The sequence below is a fragment of the Poecilia mexicana genome, unplaced genomic scaffold (genome assembly GCF_051168715.1).
Source record: "Poecilia mexicana isolate PSO_F unplaced genomic scaffold, ASM5116871v1 scaffold_2, whole genome shotgun sequence".
Classification (NCBI taxonomy): domain Eukaryota; kingdom Metazoa; phylum Chordata; class Actinopteri; order Cyprinodontiformes; family Poeciliidae; genus Poecilia; species Poecilia mexicana.
In genome coordinates this window covers 20258545-20286104 of record NW_028263371.1, presented here as the reverse complement: position 1 = coordinate 20286104, position 27560 = coordinate 20258545, and the positions used below count along the sequence as shown (strand labels likewise).

Sequence of the window (27560 nt, the reverse complement as noted above, 5' to 3'; positions counted from 1 at the left end):
TGGAGATAGGCACCAGCACCCCACCGAGGGACAAGGGTGATGGAACTCCTGGGAATAATTTGAGCTTTTGATGTTGTTTTTTTTCGTGCTGCATGTTTTTTGTAGTCACTGCGCTAAACGATGCCTCCAAACAGATTTCTATCTCTGGAACCATAAAAGGTTTGGATTTCATTCACCCACCGTTTCTATCAGAAGGAAAGGGGAACGTTTCTGTCCTTTTCACATTTTAGTTTTTTCTTTACATTGCATGGGATATATTACTGTAACCAGCATGCTAGTGGTAGCCTAAATGCTATCATTAGTATTTTAGCTAGTTTCAGCTAATTTTAACTTTTACCTGGGTTTTTCACACTGCATTTTTTACCTTTCTGCAAGTCTTCAGCAGTCGGCTTCAAATGCTTTTGCCATTTTCACCAAAAGCTTTCAGCATTTACACTTTCATAGGAAATGCACACTTTCTAGTTTGTTTGTGTTTCTCATCTCCAGCCTCCACAGAACCAAAAGGTTTTGTAGATCTGCTACGTATAGATCAAACCCTCTGATGCATCAATAACTGTCACATGAACCACTGATGGATCAAAGTTTATGATGTTGATTATTAAATAAATGATTTTTATCCTGCAGACAGAAACTGAATGACATCAAACCAGAATAATGATCCAAACTGTTTCTGCTCATTTTGTCCTTTATTTCCTCTCAGTTGGTCAGCAGGAGGTCGAGGTCACTGAAGGGTCAGATTCTGTCGTCCTGCCCTGCAGAATATCAGCCGACCTCCCTAAGAACTCATCAGTGGAGTGGACCCGGTCAGAACCAGAATTCATGATGGTTCACTCAAGCAGCAACCAAAGAAACCAGGACAGTTTTTACAGCTGTCGAACAGAAATGAGCAAAGACTTCCTGAGGACCGGAGACGTCAGCCTGACCCTGAGGAACCCCAGAGACGGAGACGATGGACGCTACGTCTGCACCGTCCACAGAGACCAGGACGTCCTGAGACACACTGTGGTTCTGAAATATGTACAGAAAGGTCAGAGCATCAGCAGAGCTGCTGATAAAGGTCAAAGGTCAGAGTGAGGTCAATGTTTCTCTGTTTTTCCACAGAACCGTTTCCATCCTGGGCCTCAGCTCTGCTGGTTCTGCTGGTTCTGGTTCTTATCGTCTCTGCAGGCGTTTTCTATCATTTTAAAGATTATTTCCTGCCAGGTGAGTCTGAATGTTTCTGACACAGAATGTTAGAGATCATGTGACCTGTCCTGGGGGTCAGAGGTCAACGGTTCCTCTTGTCATATAAATCAATCAATCAAATTTTATTTGTATAGCACATTTCAGCAGCAAGGCATTTCAAAGTGCTTTACATAATTAAAATAAAAACGGCATGTGACATTGAATAAACAATGAGAAAGAGAAAGACATTTTGAAAAAGATTAAAAAGGACAAAAACATTAAACCCGAACCCCCTTTTAGGACTTCAGTTAAATGTCGTTTAACTGGGGCTCTAACCCTCTGGATCTTTAGTCAAAAACACCGTTTGACAAGGACTCCAACCTCTAGGTTTTTAGTTGAACTGGGTCTCTAAACCCCATAGGACTTTAGTTAAACGTCATTTAACAAGGATTCTCACACCCCTAGATATAGATTCGTTGAACTGGGACATTTTCCGGGGGGGAAGTTCAGATCTTTCAGTTCATTCATGTTCAGATCAAATGCAGCAAAGTTATAAACCAGAACCAGCAGCGTCTCTCTGCTCTCTGGACCTTTTCTGATCTCTGGTTCTTGGTGACTGTTGGACTCCAGACGACTGAACTACAAACTGAAAGCTGGACGTCCAGAACCAGGAAGGAGGATCCATATGAGAGCAGATAGATCGCCATGACAACACAGTCTGACCTCTGACCCTCTCTGGAGCAGCTTTAGCTTTTTAATCCTCAGAATATTCAGCGACAGGCTTTATTCCAGATTCAGTTTTATGGATAAAATATTTTATTTAACTCTCAGAACGTTTCATCAGACAGGAAGTAGAATCTGCTCTGCAGGAAGTAGAATCAGCTCTGCTGGTTGAATCTCATAGAGATAAATATCAGGTTGGAGTTTCCAGTAAAATCTCTCATTACCATCAGAACCAACCGGTGCCACCAGCAGGATGGAAACACCAACAACTCCTGACTGAGTTCATGAAGCTGCTCTAGTCCAGATTATTAGAACATTTCAGCAGAGAGGGAGGTCAAAGGTCATAAAATAATAAAAACATAATACAGTCACCAGTTATGAAACAAACATTTGGTCAAATATAAACATCATTAAATATGTTGATCAAGAGAGGGAGGGGGAAAGAAGGAGGGGAACCAGTCATTCTGTCCCCAGTCGATGTTTTATCACTTTGTATTGGAATATTTGTTCTTGATAAGCGGAGGGCTCCATCCTAGTCAGACATCCTTGAGCCTGTTCTTCTGAAGCGATGGTCACATTGTTGTTCTTGTTGATAAAATAAAAAATATTTGCAGTGAGCAGCCTTATTCCATGTTTAAGATTGCATCCGCATCTTCCAAAGAGGTGAAAGCGCTGCCAATAGATCCAGAGGTTGTCGATGAAGTTCACTGAGCTGGCAGAACAGGTTTTAATCAGCCATTTGTTTATCATGCCCAGCCTGGAATGTTTTTCGTCTCCTCATTGAGGTAATGGAATTTTACCACTGAGAAATAACTTCATTTTTAATTTTCCCGTTGTGTCCAGAAGAATATTAAAGTCCTTTTTCAGAATCTCTGGTTTTTGCTTTGTCAGATCGTTGGCTCCAACATGCACAACTAAAGTCTCCATGTTTGGCTGATCAGTGGTTAGAGAGAGCACTTTGAGTCAAATCTGATACAGTGTCACCAGGAAAAGAAACCACTCTGGTTTTCTTGGGATTGCAAACATGACTGATTCCATTTACTGTCTCATCTCCAACAATAAGCACTCTTGGCATACCTTTCATTTTCCTGGTGGTCACTTTGTCTTTCGGAGCTTTAGGGGGTGGATGTGTTGGTTTAGCTTTATTGTTGGTGTTTGAAGGTGGGTTTTCACTCAGAGGCTCATGCTGGAGTGCAGAAATCTGTTTTTCAGTGGGATTCCCACGGAGTTGGAATGTTTTGAGGCTTGGGCTGGTCGCTCTGTCCTTGGGAGCGGGGTCGGTGGAGCCGTTTTGGTTCCAGCTGCTTGTTTGCTATTCTTTGGCGGAGCAGGAGTTGGAGTTGACGGTGGGTTTCGGCTCAGAGCCGGCCACCCTGCCTCATTGTTGATGTATGAAGCTGAGGTTTCTCCCAGAGGCTCAGGCTGGGGTGCAGAAATCTGTTATTCAGTGGGATTCCCACAGAGTCAGGATGTTTTGAGGCTCGGGCTGGTTGCTTTGTTTTTGGTAGCGGGGTCGGTGGAGCCGTTATGGTTGCAGCTGCTTGTTTTGGCGGAGCAGGTGTTGAAGTTGAAGGTTGGTCTAGGCTCAGAGCCGGCCAGGGTGATTCGTCCAGGTGCAGGGTTCTCCCTGTTCTTATCGGATCCGCAGTGTAAGACTCCCGTTTCGGCTTGGCATCCTGAGCGTTCCAGGGTGAGCTGCTTGGTACATGGCGCACAACCTCTCCGTTGATTTGAGGAAGAGTTGTCTCATTTTGACAGGTAGCGTTGATCTCAAAGTTCACCTCCAGCAGTTTAATCTTCATTTCAATAGTCTGAAGTCGTTGTAAAATACTGCTCATGTTTGTGGGTTCAGTCGGATGCAGTTTGTCCTGGTCTAGCACACGGACTGCTTTCTCCTGGGATTCACATTCTCTGCAGAACCACAGATCAGTCGGCACCCGAGCCATTCCACAGCAGGCCAGGTGCACGACGACTCCGCAGCCGTGGCCATCACAGGCAATCAGCGGGTTTCCATTCCAGCCGTTCTCGACTGAGCACACAGAGGAGCAAAACATCTCCTTCAAGTCAAAAATAAAAGTAAGAAAATCCCCCAGTCCTTAGGCTTGAAGTAATCCAGTTGTAATGTAAATATAACTATAAAAACTGTTTAATCTTCAGCTGTTGCGCTGAAGCTGCTTATTTCCACCACCATTAATAAAACAAGAGGTCAGATTAGAGTATCACAGCTCAAACGTGAGGACAAAAAGGGAGACAGACGAGCGGATCTATAGAAACAATAATTTATTTAATGACAAATTGTGCTCCGGGAGATCAGGACAACCAGTCAGAGAGAAGTGTGGACTAATGCTGCTCGTTCCGGCCTGGTCCGGAGGGCAATCAAGCAGACCAGTGACTGACTAGACGTCACTATTTATCATCTGCCGGTGTGTACAATTAACAGCCCATCTACCCGTTTCCTCAAAAAGAACAAGAAAAAAAACACGTAGAGGACTAGAGACACCTACTGGACAGGATGGGATCGTCACACCATTGTTTGACATTTCTGCTCAAGATATTTATTTATTTATTTATCTGTCAAGTTTCCATCATGTCCCCCAAAGATAAATTTGTTCCTACATTGTTGGTATTCTCTCAGTGAAGGACTGGAGAACTGGATGATGGAGAACTGGATGATGTATATCTGGGTGGTGTCTCTATCCTCCTGGTTCTAGTCAGAACCCCAGCTGCAGCGTTCTGGACCGTTGGTTTGTCAGTCTGACCTGCTGCAGGAATCAAACCCGCTAGAGAGAAACGACTGGATGAGTTTCTCTGATCTGAGACTTTAGTCCTCTGTTCCTGGAAATGTTCTGCAGCTGCTAGAAGGCCCACTGTGGAACTAAAGGGTCAGGTCAGAGGTCAGCTTGATCTCTGGTTTCCAGTTGGAAGAACTGAAGCCGACTCTAGAGCTATATCTGTAGATCTATAGCTCTAGATTATTCATCTTTAGGTCCAAAGATAATAACTTCAGGTTCTGTCCAGCTAGAGAAAGTGTTGGCTCATTCACACACTTATCTGTTCTCAGCATCTGTTCAGTGATTGGATGGGGTCAAAGGTCTCTTGGTGACCTCATAGTGGTAGTGTATCATCTGCGTAGTTATTTCCTGTTATAACCTGAGCCAGGGAGGCTGGCCATAATGTTTAGTGAGTGAATCATATCAGACTAGAGGCCCCTGGTGAATTACTGTACGAGTCGTCAGTTAGAAAAGCTTCTTCAGATTTAAGGTGGTCACATGGCATCTGATGTTTGGACCTCTGTGTTTCATCGGCTGGAAGAATATTAATCTTCTTAATCTGGCAGATTGCCTGGGATCATCCTTGGTGAACTCTGGTATTGACGGTAATGATCTGTAGGTCTTATTCTCTTAAGACAATTGTGGGATCCAATGTTTGGGTGGAGGAGGACATGTTGGTGTCCAGATTAAGTCCAGTTCATGGTTGAGATTAGGGTGGACTGTGGCACTCGGGGTTGAAAGTCAGGAGATCAGTGACTGCAGCTGAGGATTGTTGTTGTAATTTCAGCTCTCATAAACATTGGCTAAATTCTTGTGCAATGGCTGGGGGGACAGGGGATGGAGCAAACTGAACCTCTTGGAGATCTGGACAGTCACCCAGCTAAAGGACGGGAGGTGGTGATCGCAGGATGTTCATGAGTCTGTGATCCTCAAGCAACAAGGTGATGATTTCCTGGTTCTTTAATCGGCAGATTCAGGGTTTAGGTGGATGGATGTGGTTATATGTGTTGATTCTACAAAGGAACAGCTAAATAAAACTTACAATACACCATGAACACCAATAATCATTTTGTAAGCTACAATATATTATAATCACATTACTTGTCTTTTAAGCCTTACTATTGGGCCCAAAGGCCTTATAACTTTGCTATATTTGGAAAATAAAATAAAACTAACTTCTCATTTCTCCAGCCTTATATTTCAGTTTCTAATAAAGTAAAACAGAACCATTAAACATAATATAATTCACCATTTTAAAGAAAAACTCAGCTTCCTCTGGGGAAAATGAGCAAACAGAAAATGTCTAAAGTAATAAAATACACACATTATTCTTCTTAAACACAAATAGACTGTATCTTACCAGTCTGATGGACACACTCTCTCATACATGCCACATAAATTACCTACAAACAACTTCTGCCGATCTGCACTGATTCCCGAACGTTATTTCACACCTGAACAAAACTTTGCTCACAAAATGTCTGCGCCCCCTAGTGGTGAAGCTAGAAACTACAATTCAGTCCTGTCTTCAGAACAGTTGTATCCCACTCGGGCCGGCCCAAGCCTCCATGGGGCCCTAAGCAAAATGTGGTTTTGGGGCCCTCTAGTTCTGCTAACAGTGTGGACTGGCTTCAATCAGCAGTCCGATTATTAGATCATTCACACACCTGCTATAAACTAATTGCATCTCTGTCAGTGCTGTTTACATTATATACATGTATAATAATATAGGATACATTTATTGGCCAACTGATTTATCGACCAGTCGATTTCTGGGCACCAATTTCCTTAATTTTGGGGGATCGTGATTGGCTGATATCTACATGTGAAGCCCCTTTCATCTCCTAATCTAATGTTCGCCATCAAAGGTTTAAAGATCAGTCTCTGTTCTCTTCTGCTCAAGAGAGAGTCTGAGTGTGACTGACAGACCGACCCAACGGGTCAGGTCTGCATGTGTACAGTTAACAATATTCACCCCACTGTTGCAACTCAGCGACTTTCTTGCTATATTAGTGACATTTCAGACAAAAAAAAATCATATCAGCCAAAATCAAAATCAGCTGGTCAGGCTTTTTCAACATCAGTAACCGGGGATCGGCCAGAAAACTGCAATCGATGTAGCCCTACACACACATTCATGACATTCTTTGATTAAATACATTTCTCTTAAGCGTTACTCCAATAGCTAAAAATTTAATTTATACCAGGTGAGTTTTTCTCTCCTGAGAATGTGGACCGGCACCGGTACTGGACTGATTCTGAGCCTTCAAAATGATTTTAACAGAAGTTTCACATAATTTAGAAGTTGATGTAAAAATGTTTGTTTTAGCTACAAAAATGCTTATATTCAGCAGCAAACAACATATCCCCAACTACAGCATAGAGCAGCTCATCGATGTAGCAGCTATGTAGCCTGACGTAAAAACATTTTACTAGACAATGTCAGACACTGAGACGTTTTAATTGTTGTTATCAAACGTTATTAAAAACGGCGTTTTGAAGCCAAAAATACCTCAGCAATATCTTGCCAAGTAGGAGAATCAACTCATTTAAAGTTTAAACTGAGTGTCACATAAATACAAAGACCCTAGCATAAATGTTTGTCAGTTGAACTGGACCGTTCAAGCTAATTTTCTATTAGCAGCTTTACAAATCATTACATTACCAGGCACATTAAAACAAACCTTTATCTTGGCTTTTTTCTATTCTTCCTCTTTCTTCTCCCTCCCTGAACAATAAGTCCTTTTTTGAGACAATGTTTTGCTAACTTAACTTCTGACCGGAGCTTTGGACGTTTGGATGCTCATTGCAGGGCAGCTCATGATACTGGCGAAGCGTGCGGTACCTACCGCGGCCACAAGGGGATTTTTTGTAATCCATGAAATAATGATTTCTTCACACATTGTCAAATATATATTATTGTAAAAACAAATCAATTATAGTGAAATTGTGTGTTTTTGACATTATAATGACATAGAAATTATTACAAAAAAAAAAAATCTGCTCCACTGAGGGGACCCCTTGGTGGTCTCAGGGCCCTAAGTGGCTGCTTAGTTTGCTTATGCCTTGGGCCGGCCCTGCATCCCCCTCATACTGCCTTGGTGATGAAACTCTGCTGGAGGATTTTCTCTCTGACTTGAACGTCTCAGTTATAAGGAAACATTTAAACCAGAAAAACCTTCATGGTCTCTGACCTGATGGGTCCATAGAGGTCCAGGAGGAACGACGGAGACAATATCAGCTGATCATCACCTGCTCCACTTCTCTCTCATCAGAGGTGCTGTATGTCCATCTGTCTGTCCAATTCATCTTGTCCTCTGTTGTCTCTCAGCTCCACTGGAGGTGAATTCAGGAGAGAAGTTTGTCCTGCTGCCCAGCAGAACCAGAGTCTACCTGCCTGGAGGCGCTAGAGTGGAGTGGAGGGACGGAGACAACAGGACGGTCCATGTGTATCAGAAAGGTTCTGATGATCCTGAAGAACAGAACCTGACCAGCAGAACCAGGATGAATGACGACCCACTGCAGACTGGAGACCTCAGTCTGACTCTGGAACGTCCCTCAGCTGCAGACAGCGGGATCTACAGCTGCAGAGTCAGGAAACAAGTCGTCCTGATGATGAAACGGATTCATCTCCAGGTCAAAGGTCAGTGGTTAAATGCTGCATTCTTCCAATCAGGTGATTGGTGGTGATCAATAGTGATGATTGACTGATCAGAAGGTCAATTTGATGTAATAAGTGAGGAAGAGGAAGCAGATCAGGAGGACAAGATCCAGGACAGACAGGGACCTGAAGAAGCAGCTGGAGGCTTTGACTAGGACAGTGCCCCCTGCTGGAGACACTAATTAGTGTTCAGAACCACCAGACGGGTTAGAACCATCTGAACTGAAGTTCCTGCAGCCTGGAAGCAGCAAGCATGTTGTGAATGAGGATGCAGGTGGACATGGATTTTATTTTTATTTAAAAATAAGTTTTTCCAACGTTTTGAAATTTAGTCTTATTCTTCTTTGATAAAAATTCTCCAGCTACAGAAAACGGCTGCTCACTCGGCCCAGATGAAGCTGGAGAGCAATGAGACTGTAAAGAAAAGAGGAAGAGGCTTTGATAGATGGTATTTGGTTGTTCCAGTAACTCAGAGGATCCAGAGTCTTGGTCTTATCGCCTCTGGCAGGAATCGCTGCTCCTCCTGGACATCAGGAGGAACTTTTGGTCTGAGAAAGAAAGACTCATAATAAAAAAGTGAACTTGTAATCCCATGTAGATAAAGTCAAACAAGACTCAAACTATACTGACAATAAAACATGTCAAAAGTTGTTAAACTTATGACAATATTCACATGTATGATGTATTTCATTGTTATACAACTGAGATACTCATTTTGACAGACAAAAGCATAGAATATGTTGGACGGGCTTTGATCAGAAGCAAAACTTTGAGTCATAAACAAAAACGTAGAATAGCAAGAAAAGATTTCCGACAAGTGCAAATAAGTCTGTTTTGCAAATAATTTTTTCACTTCATGAGACAAAAATGTGTGATTTTAATTTTTTTAAAAGTTTTTTTTTTTTTAAGCAAAACTCAGTAGGCTTTTCTCATGGTTACATGCATTAACAATTCAATTTTTGCTTTTATTTATTTATTTTATTTATTTATTTTCGTTTTTCTGCAGTTCCACGTTAAAGTTTGATGCAGCTCTGCTTTCCTGAATGGACCATCTTCATCTCCACTGCAAGTGTAGCAAACAGGCAGCTCTGTTTTATAGATTACAGTTCACTAAAAGGTTGCATTGTGCCCTTGTTTATATTTTAATAGTGTAATTCTGTAAAGACAAAATATGTCTGGTGGTCCAGCTCTGATTTACATGTCCTGCTAAATTGCGGGTTTGAATATGGCAATACTTTCTTTTAACAAAATAGACCTGCAGAAAGAAATGACTAATAAAATATCTTACATATGCATAGTTGTATGTTCTATCTAAAGATTTTCCTTAGCTTTGATTATATATCTCACAATTTTGTAATTTATCATTGTTTATTAAACTCTGAAAGCTGAGAGGCTTTGTTAATATTCTGTCCTAGAATGCGGTTAGATGAGCCCTTTTTTTGTTGAGCACCTGCCCCTTTAGTGGTCTCTGCACGGCCCTGCTGTATCGTAAAAGATCAATAATTATTTTGTCAAATGCATTTCACAGATTGACAGATTCACTTCCTTCACACAGTTTGGCGCTTTAATGTCATTTCGAAACAGTTCCTGTATCGGTTGTCATGAAATGGTGTGGTTGGTGGTAAGGATAATCGCTGAGACCCAGGTAGATGGTGAAAATGATGAGTTTAATGATGAAGCTCAGAGCAGTCCAAGAACAGGCAGCACGGCGGAGAAACTAGCACACAGCTAAACACCGGTAGCAACTGACAAGACTGAACTAGGAGCTAGCTAACCGGGACTTCACAGTTCCACCGGAGAGCTCACACGACTTGACAGCAATTGACAAACTCGGACATAGACATAGACAAACAACGACAAGGACCCGACGAGGAACACAGACAACAGGTGGGTTTAAATACAGACGGGGTAATCAAGGGAATACGACACACCTGGGGAGCAATCAACAGGGAGGACAGAGACTCACAGGGAACAGGACTACACAGGGAAAACAGGACTGAACACAGAAGAACTCCAAAATAAACACACAGAAACCCAGGGATCATGACAGTACCCCCCCCTCAAGGGCGGATACCAGACGCCCACAAAAACAGAAAAGTCCAAAAACCAAAAACAACCCAGCAGGGTGGGCGGAGGGGCGACGGCAGGAGGGCCAGAGTCCAGAACACAGTCCAAAACACAAAACAAAACTACCCATCAGGGTGGGCGAGGAAGCGAGGAAGCGAGGAGGCGGGTCCGGCGGTCTCTTCCGCCGGCGCAGGAAACGGAGACGTAGAGGCGGGTCCGGCGGGCGGCGTCTCCGGCGCAGAAACCGGAGTCGTAGAGGCGGGTCCGGCGGGCGGCGTCTCCGGCGCAGAAAGCCGAGTCGAGGAGGCGGGTCCGGCGGGCGGCGTCTCCGGCGCAGAAAGCCGAGACGAGGAGGCGGGTCCGGCGGGCGGCGTCTCCGGCGAAGAAAGCCGAGACGTGGAGGCGGGTCCGGCGGGCGGCGTCTCCGGCGCAGAAAGCCGAGACGTGGAGGCGGGTCCGGCGGGCGGCGTCTCCGGCGCAGAAAGCCGAGACGTGGAGGCGGGTCCGGCGGGCGGCGTCTCCGGCGCAGAAAGCCGAGACGTGGAGGCGGGTCCGGCGGGCGGCGTCTCCGGCGCAGAAAGCCGAGACGTGGAGGCGGGTCCGGCGGGCGGCGTCTCCGGCGCAGAAAGCCGAGACGTGGAGGCGGGTCCGGCGGGCGGCGTCTCCGGCGCAGAAAGCCGAGACGTGGAGGCGGGTCCGGCGGGCGGCGTCTCCGGCGCAGAAAGCCGAGACGTGGAGGCGGGTCCGGCGGGCGGCGTCTCCGGCGCAGAAAGCCGAGACGTGGAGGCGGGTCCGGCGGGCGGCGTCTCCGGCGCAGAAAGCCGAGACGTGGAGGCGGGTCCGGCGGGCGGCGTCTCCGGCGCAGAAAGCCGAGACGTGGAGGCGGGTCCGGCGGGCGGCGTCTCCGGCGCAGAAAGCCGAGACGTGGAGGCGGGTCCGGCGGGCGGCGTCTCCGGCGCAGAAAGCCGGGCCGGCAGGAAACTCGGGCGGCGTCTCCGGCGCAGAAAGCCGGGCCGGCAGGAAACTCGGGCAGAGCAGACTCAGGAAACTCGGGCGGAGCAGACTCAGGAAACTCGGGCGGAGCAGACTCAGGAAACTCGGGCGGAGCAGACTCAGGAAACTCGGGCGGAGCAGACTCAGGAAACTCGGGCGGAGCAGACTCAGGAAACTCGGGCGGAGCAGCAGACTCAGGAAACTCGGGCGGAGCAGACTCAGGAAACTCGGGCGGAGCAGACTCAGGAAACTCGGGCGGAGCAGACTCAGGAAACTCGGGCGGAGCAGACTCAGGAAACTCGGGCGGAGCAGACTCAGGAAACTCGGGCGGAGCAGACTCAGGAAACTCGGGCGGAGCAGACTCAGGAAACTCGGGCGGAGCAGACTCAGGAAACTCGGGAACTGGAAGCTGCGCTCCGGCAGCGGGCTCGGGGAGCTCTGGCTCGGGGGGAAGCTGCGCTCCGGCAGCGGGCTCGGGGAGCTCTGGCTCGGGGGGAAGCTGCGCTCCGGCAGCGGGCTCGGGGAGCTCTGGCTCGGGGGGAAGCTGCGCTCCGGCAGCGGGCTCGGGCAGCTCTGGCTCGGGGGGAAGCTGCGCTCCGGCAGCGGGCTCGGGGAGCTCTGGCTCGGGGGGAAGCTGCGCTCCGGCAGCGGGCTCGGGGAGCTCTGGCTCGGGGGGAAGCTGCGCTCCGGCAGCGGGCTCGGGGAGCTCTGGCTCGGGGGGAAGCTGCGCTCCGGCAGCGGGCTCGGGGAGCTCTGGCTCGGGGGGAAGCTGCGCTCCGGCAGCGGGCTCGGGGAGCTCTGGCTCGGGGGGAAGCTGCGCTCCGGCAGCGGGCTCGGGGAGCTCTGGCTCGGGGGGAAGCTGCGCTCCGGCAGCGGGCTCGGGGAGCTCTGGCTCGGGGGAAGGCTGCGCTCCGGCAGCCGACTCGGGGAGCTCGGGCGGCTGCGCTCCGGCAGCCGACTCGGGGAGCTCGGGCGGCTGCGCTCCGGCAGCAGACTCGGGGAGCTCGGGCGGCTGCGCTCCGGCGGCTGCGCTCCGGCAGCAGACTCGGGGAGCTCGGGCGGCTGCGCTCCGGCAGCAGACTCGGGGAGCTCGGGCGGCTGCGCTCCGGCAGCAGACTCGGGGAGCTCGGGCGGCTGCGCTCCGGCAGCAGACTCGGGGAGCTCGGGCGGCTGCGCTCCGGCAGCAGACTCGGGGAGCTCGGGCGGCTGCGCTCCGGCAGCAGACTCGGGGAGCTCGGGCGGCTGCGCTCCGGCAGCAGACTCGGGGAGCTCGGGCGGCTGCGCTCCGGCAGCAGACTCGGGGAGCTCGGGCGGCTGCGCTCCGGCAGCAGACTCGGGGAGCTCGGGAAGCTCGGGGGGCTCTGGAGCAGGCCATGCCACCAACCTTGCCGCTTGTCGCCCAGGCGCCAGCCTGGCTGCCTGAAACCCCAGCACCACGGGGACTGTGGCGACTGGAGACGGGCAGACGGAGCTGGCTGGAGACGGGCAGACGGAGCTGGCTGGAGACGGGCAGACGGAGCTGGCTGGAGACGGGCAGACGGAGCTGGCTGGAGACGGGCAGACGGAGCTGGCTGGAGACGGGCAGACGGAGGTGGCTGGAGACGGGCAGACGGAGGTGGCTGGAGACGGGCAGACGGAGGTGGCTGGAGACGGGCAGACGGAGGTGGCTGGAGACGGGCAGACGGAGGTGGCGGCTGGAGACGGGCAGACGGGTTTGGGAGGCAGAGGGTCGCCCGCCATGACGGCCAGAGTAGTCTGGCGCTCCCACTCTGCCTCCAACAGGAGCTTCTCCAGCCCCAGATGCGGCAGTCGCGGGACCCAGTACTCCAGCTCGTACACCAACCGGGTGACCAAACCGAGCCGACGACAGGCAGAGTTCGGCTTGGCCATAACCTCACCGAACTCCTTTAAAGTCCTTTGCAGGGCGGCGACATCTCTATTAACCAATGGGTCCATAATTGGCAATCCTCACCGGTTTGGTCGGGTCCTTCTGTCATGAAATGGTGTGGTTGGTGGTAAGGATAATCGCTGAGACCCAGGTAGATGGTGAAAATGATGAGTTTAATGATGAAGCTCAGAGCAGTCCAAGAACAGGCAGCACGGCGGAGAAACTAGCACACAGCTAAACACCGGTAGCAACTGACAAGACTGAACTAGGAGCTAGCTAACCGGGACTTCACAGTTCCACCGGAGAGCTCACACGACTTGACAGCAATTGACAAACTCGGACATAGACATAGACAAACAACGACAAGGACCCGACGAGGAACACAGACAACAGGTGGGTTTAAATACAGACGGGGTAATCAAGGGAATACGACACACCTGGGGAGCAATCAACAGGGAGGACAGAGACTCACAGGGAACAGGACTACACAGGGAAAACAGGACTGAACACAGAAGAACTCCAAAATAAACACACAGAAACCCAGGGATCATGACATCGGTCACGTGATTTGCTGAAACCAATATGCACACCGACACGGGTTTTGGTCTACGGGCTTAATGCAGGCGCCGACGCATCCGTGTTGCCGGAGCCATCATTAGTGACTCCTTAATGTCACTTTATATTTCAATATAAAGTGACATTAAGGAGTTGGCTAGAATTTTAATGTTCCATCTACATGTTCTCAAATTGACAACCAAATAACTGTTACCTGGTCAAAGCATCATGTAGTGATTTTGCTTTTTCTCCATTAATGGATCTTTGCAAACTCTGTACAGGATGTCATCGTGAATCTTCAGTTTTTCCCATTTTTAGGTTTTTTAGCCTTTAGAGCTGACCCAAGTCTGTTTCGTCTTGATCGTCGTCTCCCTCAGATGATGAATGGGTGACTTGGGATTGGACAGCATCATTTCTCTGTTAAGAAGCTCTTGAAGTAAAAAAACAGGCAGAGGTTCTTCACCTGGCTGGACTGACTGCTCCAAATCCTGGACCAGCATGAAACCATGAATCTTCTTTGGACCTTCATCCCAATATGACCTGCTAATACTGCAGATACTTCAGTCTAATAGGGACTGAGTTTCAGTTCACTCAATGGGGCTGCATGCTGAATGTTTGGGTGGTTTATAAAAGAAGACTACAGTCTAGACTACAGACTAAAGTCTTTGTAGACTGAAGCTGGAATGACTTTCATTAGTTTTCTTTAAATATTGAATTATGGTTCCCTCATAGAAGTTTATGAAGAAGAACCAAACTGACCATTTTATTAGTCCAGTTACTTGTTAGAATATCGCAAATTTTTTTTATTTATTCTTTTCTCTTTCTTTCTTCAGATATTGTTGGTCTGTATCAGCCTGACCTTAAAGCGTCTCTGAAGATGAAGTTCCAGAGTCTCTCTGAAGGCGTCGCTCAACCTGGAAATCAAACCTTTCTGAACCAGATCTACACAGATCTCCACATCACAGAGGGGTTAACTAGAGAGGTCAAGCAGGAACATGAGGTCAGACGGATTGAAACAGCATCCAGGAAACAAGAAACAATCAGGAGAGAAGACATCTTTAAACCTGGAAGTGATCAACCAATCAGAACAGTGATGACCATGGGAGTGGCTGGCATTGGGAAAACACTGTTAACACAGAAGTTCACTCTGGACTGGGCTGAAGGCAAAACCAACCAGAACATCCAGTTCATATTTCCATTCACCTTCAGAGAGCTGAATGTACTGAAAGAAGAAAAGTTCAGCTTATTAGGACTGATTCATAAATTATTTTCTAAAACCAAAGGAATCTACAGCTTTGAAATGTTCCAGGTTCTGTTCATCTTTGATGGTCTGGATGAGAGTCGACTTCCTCTGGACTTTGATCATAATCCTATCCTGACTGATGCTACAGAGTCCAGCTCACTGGATGTTCTGCTGACAAACCTCATCAAGGGGAAACTGCTTCCCTCTGCTCTCCTCTGGATAACCACACGACCTGCAGCAGCCAATCAGATCCCTGCTGAGTGCGTTGACATGGTAACAGAAGTCAGAGGGTTCACTGACCCCCAGAAGGAGGAGTACTTCAGGAAGAGATTCAGAGATGATGGAGAGAAGGCCAGCAGGATCATCTCCCACATCAGGAAATCAAAAAGTCTCCACATCATGTGTCACATCCCAGTTTTCTGCTGGATCACTGCTAAAGTTCTGGAGGAAATGATGAAGACCAGAGAGGAAGAAGAGCTGCCCAAGACCCTGACTGAGATGTACATCAAGTTCTTGTTGCTTCAGAACAAAATCAAGGAGGAAAAGTACAGAGGAAATCCTGAAGAAGATCCAGAGAACAGGAAGCTGATTGAGTCTCTAGGAAGACTAGCTCTAGATCAGCTGCTGAAGGGAAACCTGATCTTCTATGATGAAGATCTTGATAAATGCGGCATCAACATCAAAGATGCTGCGTTGTTCTCAGGAGTTTTCACTCAGATGTTTAAAGAGGAGACTGGACTGGGCAACATCTCCGTCTACTCCTTTGTCCATCTGAGCATCCAGGAGTTTCTGGCTGCAGTCTACATGCTCCACTGCTTCACCAGCAGGAGGTCAGAGGTCATCAAGATGTTCCTGGGAGAAGAATACAATGAAACATCTCCAGATGAGTTCATGAAGAAAGTCATGGAGAAATCCCTCAGCAGTAAAAATGGCCACCTGGACCTGTTTGTCCGCTTCCTTCATGGTCTCACTGTGGAGTCCAACCAGAGACTCTTAGAGGATCTGCTGGGTCAGACAGAGAACCGTCCAGAAACCATCCAGAGAATCATCACCAACCTGAAGGAGATGAACACTGATAGAATCTCTGCTAACAGAAGCATCAACATCTTCTACTGTCTGGTGGAGATGAACGACGTCTCATTTTATCAGGAGATACAATGGCTGCTGGATTCAGGGAAGAAACTCTCAGTGTCTGACTGTTCAGCTCTGGCCTTCATGCTGCAGATGTCAGAGGTTCTGGATGAGTTGGACCTGGAGAAGTACAAGACATCATCAGATTGGGGACGACTGAGACTGGTTCCAGCTGTGAGGAACTGCAGAAAGGCTCGGTGAGTCCAGATGTTTTCATTGTGTGAATGCTGATTCAGCACTATTGTCCTCCTGTTTCTTCTTCTTTCTTCAAGTTGATTCTGGATGTTTTCATTTTTCTGAATGTTAATGCCCTAATAATCCTCTAAATATTTTAAAGCTCATCCATCCTTTACTTTTAAAAGTTTTAGTGTCTGGAAATGTACTCTGTTTTTGTTTAGCTCAGATAAAATGAGTGATTATTCTGTCCCAATCATTGAATTGTTTGGCAGGTTCCTGTCAAAAAGCCTGAAATAAATAATCCTTGGTAAAAGGATCATCTTTATTATATCTGACTTTGTAGATTTATGGGTAATAATGACCAATGCTGTAGATCTGCTCTAATCTCTGATGTCAGTGGGTGTAACTGCATCCAAAAAGGTTGAATCTATTTTATAGATTTATTATGTCAATTAAATCTGGGCATTTTCTGAATCCTTAGTGATTATTGATAGTTAATGAATGAACCGGTTTTCTGTAGATTTAATTTATACCATATTAAGAGCTGAATGTCCTGAGTAAAGAGAGATCAGGTTGACTGGTTCCGGGTCAGTTAGCGTTAGCAGCTCGTCGTTAGCAGCTGTAGAGAATAAAATCATTAATTTCTGGCTCGTTATATTCTCTTGTGCTCCCGGATTCAATGATTCCATGTGTGGAAACAAAACCACACAGAGATGACAGTCAACACTCCACGTCATACATTTTCAGAGTTTATTCTAACATTTAAAAGTATAAAATCACATCAACAACACATACACTTCATACAGACTAAAACAGGCATTCATTTACCTGAGACAAATGGAAAAGAAGAAGACAGAAAGAAAAGCAAAGGCGTCTTTGGAGAGTTGCAAGAGTAAATCTTGATTTGTTACTCCTGTGTACAAACTTTTATAGTAAAGGTGTATTCTTGTCTTTAATTTATTCAAATAAGGCATATCTTTGCTCATCCAACCAGGAGCTGTCTCAGACCCTCTTAAAAGTTAAAAACTCCCTGCAATTTGTTTTCAAGATCAAACACCGATTGTCTCCTTTATCTCAACAAAGTGGAAGCAGAGCTTCTCCTCCACTGCCTGAACTCCTGCTGTCTTATGGCTTTTCACAGATCAGTGTGAAAGCTGGAACTTCTCCTGATTGTTTCCCACACATACAAAGGGCAGAGCAAATGATCTTAACAATCTGCTGTAACTACAGGTAACATAAAGGTCAATAGGACAGAATAAGTTATTAATCTGAAAACTATAATTAGGCTATTTCAATCAAGACATGTTGTTAACAACTAGGAGAGATTACAAATTAGATTGTGTTTTACAGATATTCTATGTTGCATTCAGTTCTACACCAGCTGATTAAATCTTATCAAGATGGTCAAAAGGTTAAACTTACACAAACTGATAATCTGATTATTACAGACAAATCTTTAATAAATAAAGATATTTCCAACACACTGAATTGTCAAGAAAACCTGAGATCATCCCACTTCCCCATGCTGGAGATTTTAGTTTAACGGTAACAATAAATAGTTACCTTTAAAGTTAATAACACAAGTAACATCTAGAGAAAACGGTAGAGTCAAACTTCAATAAAATCAATCAGGTTGTGTTGTTTTTGCAGACTTTGCTTCTACTTTTTTCTATCTAATCATAAGAAATCATAGTTAGACAGAGAGAGAGAGTCAGACAGAAATAGCAGGCTTCCTGGAAGAAGAGGAAGTAAGTTTCCAGCTGGAAGATTTATAAAAATAGTTTAAACTAGTCCTTATTTCAAAGCATGAAAGTTTAAAGAATGAAATCTAAACATTTTTAGTAATTGAATAAGAAACAAAGTAAAATACTTATATTAATATTGTTTTACTTGTAAAAATACTTACACTTACATTTACACTTGTGGGAATACTTACAAGTAAAACAAGTAACGTTGGTTACGTATTGTAACCCCAGATTCTATTTCCTATAGGCTTCGCCCTTTAAGGATATCCTAGTGGGTTTATCCCTCGCGCACAGCGCAGCACTAAAAAAAGCTTAGTCCACGCCCACCTACAAGGTGGGCCCCATCCCGGTCTGTATAAATAACGGTCAGACCGGACAAACGGCTCCCACTTCTTCCTCAGCCATTTAGGAACCAGTGAGGCCCACAGCTTAAAGGGCTGCACCTATACTCATAGAATCTAGGGTTACAAAACGTAACCAACGTTCTATTTCGTATAAGCTTCGCCCTTTAAGGCTATCGCTAGTCGGTTAACGGCGAAGCAGGATGTAGTCTATGCCAGACCAACACCATGCTGCATATAACAAAAAACAGTCTCATCCTGGAGTGCGTAATTACGCAGTCCTGGCCTCCCATACAGCAGAAGACCAGAGAGAATAACATCTGGTCAGAAAGGTTCAGACAAACAGACCTGCTGCTGTGAACAGGAACAACGAACGTTACGAACTGTAACAGTGTAACGATGAACAGAACAGGTAACTTATTATACAGCACTTTGGACAACCATGTTGTTCTCAAATGTTTTGTAAATAAACGTGACAAAAATAATCTTTCTGTCAGAACTCTGAGGACAGGATGGGTCATAGAGAACGTGGAAACATCACACAGGTAAAACCGAATAAATGAGCACGGAGATGACCAGGAAGCTGCCGTGCAAATGTCCTCCACTGACATTCCTCCACGGAGAACTGTGGAGGATGAAATCTCCGGTGGAGTGAGCCAGACACGTGCAGAGCGGGGGGCCTAGGGGAGCTTGAGCACCTACCCCTATTGCTCCTTGCCCCCCAATTGCCCTTTTGGTCAATTTTTTTGTATTATTATTTCCCAAGCCCTCTTCTGACACATAATATGTACTAAAATTATTTGTTTTTTTGTTGGGGGTTTTTTGTACAGCATAATAAGCACCTTGTTACCTTTGACCTTTTGCCCGTGACGCATGACGCAGTTGCCTCTTGCGCAGTGAGATAAGGCGGCTAACTGGAGCTCAAGGTAGCGAACGTTCCAGATTACAGAACAATTTTTGGTGAATTAAAAAAAAAGTTTTTGGTGATGTTATGGAAATTTCATTATCAAAGAACGAGAAGCTGTTTCAATAATAAGAGAAAAATTAATCGTCTTTAAGTTTCTTTATTCGAAGGCAAAAGCGTTTGAAGACCATTCTCACTGAGCGCAGTCAGGAGAAGAGCCCTGAACAACACAGATCACATCGTCATATAGTCACAGCAAGGCAAAGACCCACCCAAAGTCTGATCTTATCTCTACTACCAGATGGACCACAGAGACAATCCTGACCCCGACCTCATGAACTATCCCTCACCTCTTGGAGGGGACGATTTCATGGCAGGAAAGAGAACTGATAAGCATTTCAGGAGTAACTTCTAATTCTTCTTTGTCAGTCATGGGTTCAGGTCAAACAAGGGTACAACCACATTTCACATGCCAGTCCTTTAAAACAATCACCAGATCAAGCATTTTACGCAAGATGTCTTCAGGTCTCTTCTGCTATCACAGCTGTGGAAACATCTAAACATTATCTGCAAACTTATTTAATGGACAAACACATCTTACAGAAATACAAAAACAAAGCAGATATAATCCGTAAATAAAAGAGAAAAAGTATCATCAGTTCCTTCAAAAATGAAACAAGACTGAAAAAGAAATTTTCTATTACAGTGAAAACGTTGACCGTTGTATCGTTTCTGCTTCAGCACGAAGTAGCGATTTAAGCAGAGAGGTAATGAAATACAACAGACACTGACAGGCCTCTGCGTCTGCCTTTCTCTGAAGAACTACTGAGTGGGAGGAGACAGAGGTGAACCAGACGTTCTGATGAACGTTTTCACCTGTCTGAACCTGTCTGATTGTTAGCATGTGGAATGGCCTCTCTACGATCGAGTTCAAGTACACCTCGCTGCAGCAAACGGAAAGGGGCGGGGATGGACCACTGTCAGTCTCATACCTTATTTGGAAATGGGACCATTGCAATCCGAAAGTGAAGAGGGCGCTATTTCCTATACTTCCGTTTTTATTTTCTTTTGAAATCTGATATTTTTTCACCTTTAGGAAGGAATTTCACTCTCAGAATGTATTTGAACTTCTCTCTTTTATTTACTTCACGGCAACCCACAGTTTTTAGCAATTCTGTAGCTAAATCTGCTCTTTTGTCGCATCTTTTTGGGCCTGCTACTGCCTCTAGTGGCGTGGAGGTGGTAACACAACTAATATAATTACATTACAAAATCAGAATACCACAACGTCTTTATTGTTTGCTGTTAATTCTGGCATTACTGGCTTTATAAAACAAAATATTTTTTTCATTTTCTTAAGGATATAGAGCTAATTAAATGACAAACGATACTTTCATACATTATAAATAATATCTATATATCTCCATCAATTATAGGAGGAACAAAAGAAAGAAATAAGGAAACATGAAAAACATGATCAAATACAATAAAAATACCATTTCCAATGTACATGTAAGAAATTTTATTGAGCAAATGTCAATAACAAACAAATGAATTAGGTACAGAATAATAACAAGCCAGGTAGTTACAACCAGGGTTGTTAAACAGATTTAAGCAAAAATGTATTTTTTTGTTTTTACAGTGCCATGTATATTATTGAGACTTTTTGTTGTAGAGTCTTGTATATATATAAAAATAAGATGAAACTATTTAATCTATCAAAGAGGAAATTTTCCTTTGATTCTAAAACGATAAATCATATTCATGAATGTAGTTAAGTTTTGAGTAGTAGAGAAAGTGTTATTATTTTCCATATGTTGTATTTCTAGAGGTTTTAGTTTTATAGTGAGATCTTTAAAACATTTTTTTCTTTCTTTTGAGACGACCAGATAATTAACTTTCCTCTCTTCTCAGTCTTTGCTTCATCCCATAAAATACAGGGAGAAATATCCTCTGTGTTGTTAAATAATATAAACTTTGAGTTCTTTTTCTGAAAACTGTCAAATTTAATTTAATTTAATATATTATTGTTGCCTCCACAGGGTTTCTTTGTGATCATCACCCAAATGGAGTCATAAACCAACAGCATTATCAGTTTGTCTCTCATCTCTGTCACATTTTATCATTCTGGTTATAAATATTTGATATAAATATTCTTATCTTGAATTCATATGATGAGAAAAATAATGTGTAATATTTATCCTGAGGGTTCGATAACCTCCATCCACCAACCCTGATTATTTAAACATTATTTAATTGTTTATTGCTTTTCTCTGAGAGTTTTTCATTTTTCTGGAATCTAGAAAATGATTTTAGTGAATATTCCAGTTTCCTCCTCACATCAATATCTGATATCTTGTGTCTAAAATGTTCCCAATAAGTAATTTATTACCTTCTAAATATTCAATAAAGTGATTTCTCTATGACTGATGCAGTAAATGATTCCCAGCCTCTTCTAGTTACTGGAGAACTTTCACTGCTTCACCATGAAAAATTGACTCAAACGGTCTGGTTCTGGTTCTGGTTCTGTCCATCATGATCCAGATTATCACTACAGTAGATCAGACTGACTGATGGGCTGAGAGTTTATCAGTCTGTCTCATCTGAATGTCTGCAGACATATTAATGAGGATCATCATGTCTGACCAATCATGAGCCACCTTGTACAGGTTCTGACCCGGTTCAGACCTGAAGGAGCAGCAGGACCGGTTCTGCTGCTGCTCTGCAGGACGATCAGAACAATCTGCAGCTTTTAGCTGAAGCAGGTTGACGACTGTCCACTTTCTACTTTGTTACAGCATCAAATCCAGCAGATGAACGGAGACACAACTGGGAGCATCATGTGTCTGGTCTGCTCCCAGTTTCCTCTGTGGCAGCATTTAATAATCTGCTGCTGGGAGCCATGTTTCTATAGAATATACTACTATTATTAATGATGAGGAGGATTCTAGATGCTGCAGCAGCAGATATGGGCTAAACAAACCCAGAGATGCCAGAGGTCCACAGCAGGCTGGACTTCCTGCTCTGCTCACTTCATTTATAACTCACTTCCTGCTTGGTGGAAGATCTCAAGGAGCCAAACGGTCTAGTCCAAGTCAGTGTGACTTGTCAGAGCTGTGAGCAGTTCCTCCTCCTCTCCATCATCTCCAGTAGTTTCCTTCATTCAGCTCAGTCAGCCTCTTCATCAGCTGCTGCAGCTCCTTTGAGGCTCTGATGCTGCAGAGAAACTGAACTTTCCTTCACAGATGATAGAAGATCTTCAACATCTGACTGAGCTGAAGGTCTGAGGACATGAAGCCTGGACCAGAACCAGAACCAGAACCTGGACTTTAATCAGGAGCTGCACAGACTCTCTGTCGGGTCAAACTCAGTAAACTGAAGATCAGATGTTGATCAGATGATGACATCATGATGACATCACTGTTATCATATTTTATCTGTTTATGATCCAGATTGATTTCATTAGAACTGAATTTATTTCTTCTCTCATCACAGACTTGGTGGCTGTTCGATCCAAAAGACTGAATGTGAAGTTTTGGCTTCAGCTCTGAAGTCCAACTCACATCTGACTAAACTGGAAATAAGTCAGATCAACATAAATAGAGGTGGAGACTCTGATATGAAGAATCTGGTTGAGATCCTGGAGAATTCAGTCAGTAAAGTGAAGAAACTGGGGTTTGTTTTCTCTATTTATACCATAAAATTGATATTTTAATCCTTAGTTTAATTAATAATTGAATTGTAATATTTTAAGACAACCTGTTTAAATGTCAGATAAAACCTCAAAAACGTTTTACCTTATAAATGAATTATTTTCTTATTTCAGACTTTGAGATTATTGAACTTTGTTTTTCAGTTTGTTTCACTTTAAAATGTTTTTGACTGATGAACAAAATTAGTAAAATAATTCAAATGAAGTTAATTAACGATGGAGATGTTTCAGTTTGGTTGGTAAAGATTCAGATTGTTTTATTTCTGATTCTCATCTTTACATCCAGAATGAAATGTTTTCCTCCAGTCGAGCCACAAACACTGACCGGTTCAAATCATCATTAATGAAACATCTAAGAAGTGACTGATTGTAGAAAAGCAAATCTAGATTAACTGAATGACAGTGAGGTTTGCAGCAGCAGCAGGTTCCTCACTTTGTCCTGAAGCTGTGGTTCTGTTGGGCCGGGTCAGAGAGGAACCGTCCTCTTCAGTCTGCCAGCTGTCAGTCGGTTGGAGCCTCGTCTCTGTGATGAAGCTTCATCAGGTCACGTCTCCTTAGGAAATAATGGCCTCCATTGGCTTTCAGCAGCTTTAAGAAGAACCCAAGGCCATTCATGAATAAACTGAGTGGTTCTGATCCAGTTACCAAGTCGGGTCTCCAGCTGATAATCAGAACCAGCAGCCAAACCCTTCAGTCTATGTAGGTTATTGTTCTATGAGCAGCAGCCTGATGAGCTGAGCTGTTATAGAGCAACGAATGAAGGAGAGAATCTGAGCGTTTCAACCAGCAAACACTGAACACATGAAGAAGAAACATATACAGCTTCTCTTTAATCACAATTTATTAACACAACAGCCCAACTTTACAGTTAAATTACTGCATCAATAAAGTCTGATGGTCACTAAACTGGGAACTTTAAACTGAAACTACAAATAATCAGCAGAAAACAGAATAAATATCAATCAGGCTGCTCAGAGAGGGAGAGAGAGGCTAAGCTAGCTGAAGCTACACTAGCTAAGGGTATGTTTGAGTCCTACTGACCCAGACTGAGACCATCTAGAGCAGAGCTGTTCAGCTGGAGGCACTCGGACCACTTCTGGCCCACAGGCGTCTTCCGTCCGGCCCTCTGATGAGTTTACTAGAGCAAAATATAATCTGAGAAAATGTTCATGAGACAGAACTAGTTAAAGTTCAACATTTTAAATGAATAAAAAAACATTAGATTCTGTTTTTTATTTAAATTGAATTTTGTTTAAAATTAAAATACAATAAAAACAACAGAATAACTTCTAAATCTGAAATAAAATCAAAAGTTCTCAGAGTGGCCTTCCTGTCTTATAGATGATCTTTGCTGGGAGGTCAGTTGTATCAGCCAATCATCATTCAGTATTCCTGACATCAAAGAACTCTGCTCTGTGATTGGAGGATTGTAGCTTTAGTCTTTAACAGCATCAGATCAGTTCAATAAATTTACTGTATTTTTATTATTTATTTGTTCATATTAACTGCATCCTGTTGGCTTCAGTTAATCTTTTATCCTTTATTCAGATTGGAGAACTGCAGTTTGTCAGAGACCAGCTGGACGTCTCTGTTATCAGCACTGCAGTCCAACCCGACCCATCTGACAAAACTGGACCTGAGCGACACCAACCTGGAAGATTCTGCAGTGATGGAGCTCTGTGGTTTTCTACAGACTGAAGGCTGCAGACTACAACAATTAAAGTAAGAAACCAAGTTTTAGTGTGGAGATAATAAAATGTGAAGCAGATTAATGACAGAAACTAAAGAGGAAACAACAATAAACCAAGAAAATCTAAAACTGATCAAAGAAACTAAAGAGAAAAACACAGAACAAAATTCAAAAATAAACTAAACTAAATACAAAGGAACACACTGATGTGGAAAGACATTTTGAGCAATAATTAATACAGGAGACTGAACAGAATATGGCAAGAACTGAGATTTTATTGTTTTAAATACAAGGTAAAATAATGTTGGTTTGGTGAAACCAAAACTAAAACTGTAATAAACTTTACAGACCATAATAGTAATCATGGATTCATCACTTGTTTATTTTTCAATGAGATTTTATTTTATATCTTTATTTTTAATGTTATTTTTCATGTCAATGTTAATTCCATGAGGATGTTAATTGACACTTTAATTGAACTCATATTGATTTGATTCAGAACCATATTTGTTCTTTGTCATTTTTGATCAGTGCAACTATTGATCTATAAATCAATAGACACGTTTATATAAAATATCATCCATGTTTCTGTCCCATATTTATATGACATTAACATAATTTGGCTCTGATGTTTTCCTCTTAAACTCTGGTTTACACAGTAATACCATGTGGTGAAGTTTAATAGCTGACACTCTGACGTCCTGTTTTCCTGAAGGCAGCACGGAGCTGCAGCTCCAGAATCTGACACTGAAGAGAAGAAGAGTTATGACTGATATATTTGCATTATCCATGTTAATGTTGCAGCTTTTTGATAATAATTTAAACTGGTTTAGTTTTACATCTTTTATCTGGTCAGTTTTTACAGGACTGAGTTACTAACATATCAAAAAAATAGAGCAGAACATAAAAAATGATTAAACCATCAGTTTGAATTGAAATGTTTAGTCTGTTCTGATTGGCTGCTGCTGAGCTACATCATTTATACACCATTACAATTATTTGGTCTAATCATGACAAACTAATAATTCAATGATGTTTTTTAGATTTTTGAAGAAAAATACTGAAACAACAACAATCATAACAATAATTATAACAGTAATAAAATAATATTCAGTGCAGGTAGCCTACATCTGTTTTGATGGGCAGTAAGTATTGGTGGCAATATTGACAAAAATTATATCATTAAATATTTTTAAATAGCCAAACTAATTTTGACCAACAAATCTCAGTGACATCAGAGACCAAGTTAAATAACATACTGAAATACACAAAAGAAACAAACTGCTGATTCATCAGAATATTAATTTAACAAGATGTTAAGTTTTTTCCCTCTCATGTTTATCTAAGAGCTCAAACATTATGTACCAAACTAAGAGTCTGTTTTCATATAAAAGGAAATCTTCCTTTTCAAAATACTCAACACTAAAATATCACATAAAATAACTTCAAAAAGTAAAAGCTTGAAATAATCAGAAACTTTGTTCATTTTCATTTCTTCAGTTTATCACTAACATCTTCCTTGAAGACGTCTGTGATATCAGCCAGATGTCATGACTGATAACTGCACTTATCTCTTCTGTTGGTCCACATTTTCGCCACCACAGTTCTTCCTTCCACTCAATTTTCCCTGAATATTTTTGGATGCAGCTCTCTGAACAACCAGCTTCTTGACCTTTCCAGGCCTCCGTCCTTATTGTCCATGTCTGTCTTTTGGACGTCAGTCCAGCCAGCAGTCGTCCCCATGATTGGATCCTATTGACCCAGACTGAGACCATCTAGAGCAGGGCTGTTGGCACTTGGACCACTTCTGGCCCAACGGCGGCTTCCATCCGGCCCTCTGAAGAATTCATTAGAGCAAAATATAATCTGAGAAAATGTTCATGAGACAGAACTAATTAAAGTTCAACATTTTAAATGATTAAAATACATTAGATTCTGTATTTTATTTAAATTGAATTTTGTTTAAAATTAAAATACAATAAAAACAACAGAATAACTTCTAAATCTGAAATAAAATCAAAAGTTCTCAGAGTGGCCTTCCTGTTTTATAGATGATCTGTGCTGGGAGGTCAGTTGTATCAGCCAATCATCATTCAGTATTCCTGACATCAAAAACTCTGCTCCGTGATTGGAGGATTTTAGCTTTAGTCTTTAACAGCATCAGATCAGTTTAATAAATTTACTGTATTTTTATTATTTATTTGTTCATATTTCAGTTTTAACTGCATCCTGTTGGCTTCAGCTCATCTTTTATCCTTTATTCAGATTGGAGAACTGCAGTTTGTCAGAGACCAGCTGGACGTCTCTGTTATCAGCACTGCAGTCCAACCCGACCCATCTGACAGAACTGGACCTGAGCAGAACCAACCTGGAAGATTCTGCAGTGATGGAGCTCTGTGGTTTTCTACAGACTGAAGGCTGCAGACTACAACAATTAAAGTAAGAAACCAAGTTTTAGTGTGGAGATAATAAAATGTGAAGCAGATTAATGACAGAAACTAAAGAGGAAACAACAATAAACCAAGAAAATCTAAAACTTATCAAAGAAACTAAAGAGAAAAACACAAAGAACAAAATGCAAAAATAACCTAAACTAAATACAAAGGAACACACTGATGTGGAAAGACATTTTGAGCAATAATTAATACAGGAGACTGAACAGAATATGGTGTTGTTGCACAACACCCCCCCCCCCCTCTCTCTCTACTTCCTCTTCTGAGAGGAGGGAGATGTTGCTCCCAGCTCTCCGTCTAACGGGTGAATTGAGTTTCCTAAATCTGCCGAGATTTACCCTA

General features: G+C 43.5%; 1 protein-coding gene across 2 annotated transcripts in view; it reads left to right on the top strand.

Moving 5' to 3' along the window:
* Nucleotides 1–27560, top strand: part of LOC106911691 (NACHT, LRR and PYD domains-containing protein 3-like) — a 41388-nt gene that overhangs the window by 8269 nt on the left and 5559 nt on the right. For both annotated transcript variants that reach the window (XM_088003735.1, XM_088003734.1), the window contains 7 exons: nt 701–1027; nt 1102–1203; nt 7990–8301; nt 14656–16393; nt 22859–23038; nt 24624–24797; nt 27031–27204. In XM_088003735.1, coding sequence (XP_087859861.1) covers nt 701–1027; nt 1102–1203; nt 7990–8301; nt 14656–16393; nt 22859–23038; nt 24624–24797; nt 27031–27204 — 3007 coding nt within the window. The remainder of the gene's footprint in view (nt 1–700; nt 1028–1101; nt 1204–7989; nt 8302–14655; nt 16394–22858; nt 23039–24623; nt 24798–27030; nt 27205–27560) is intronic.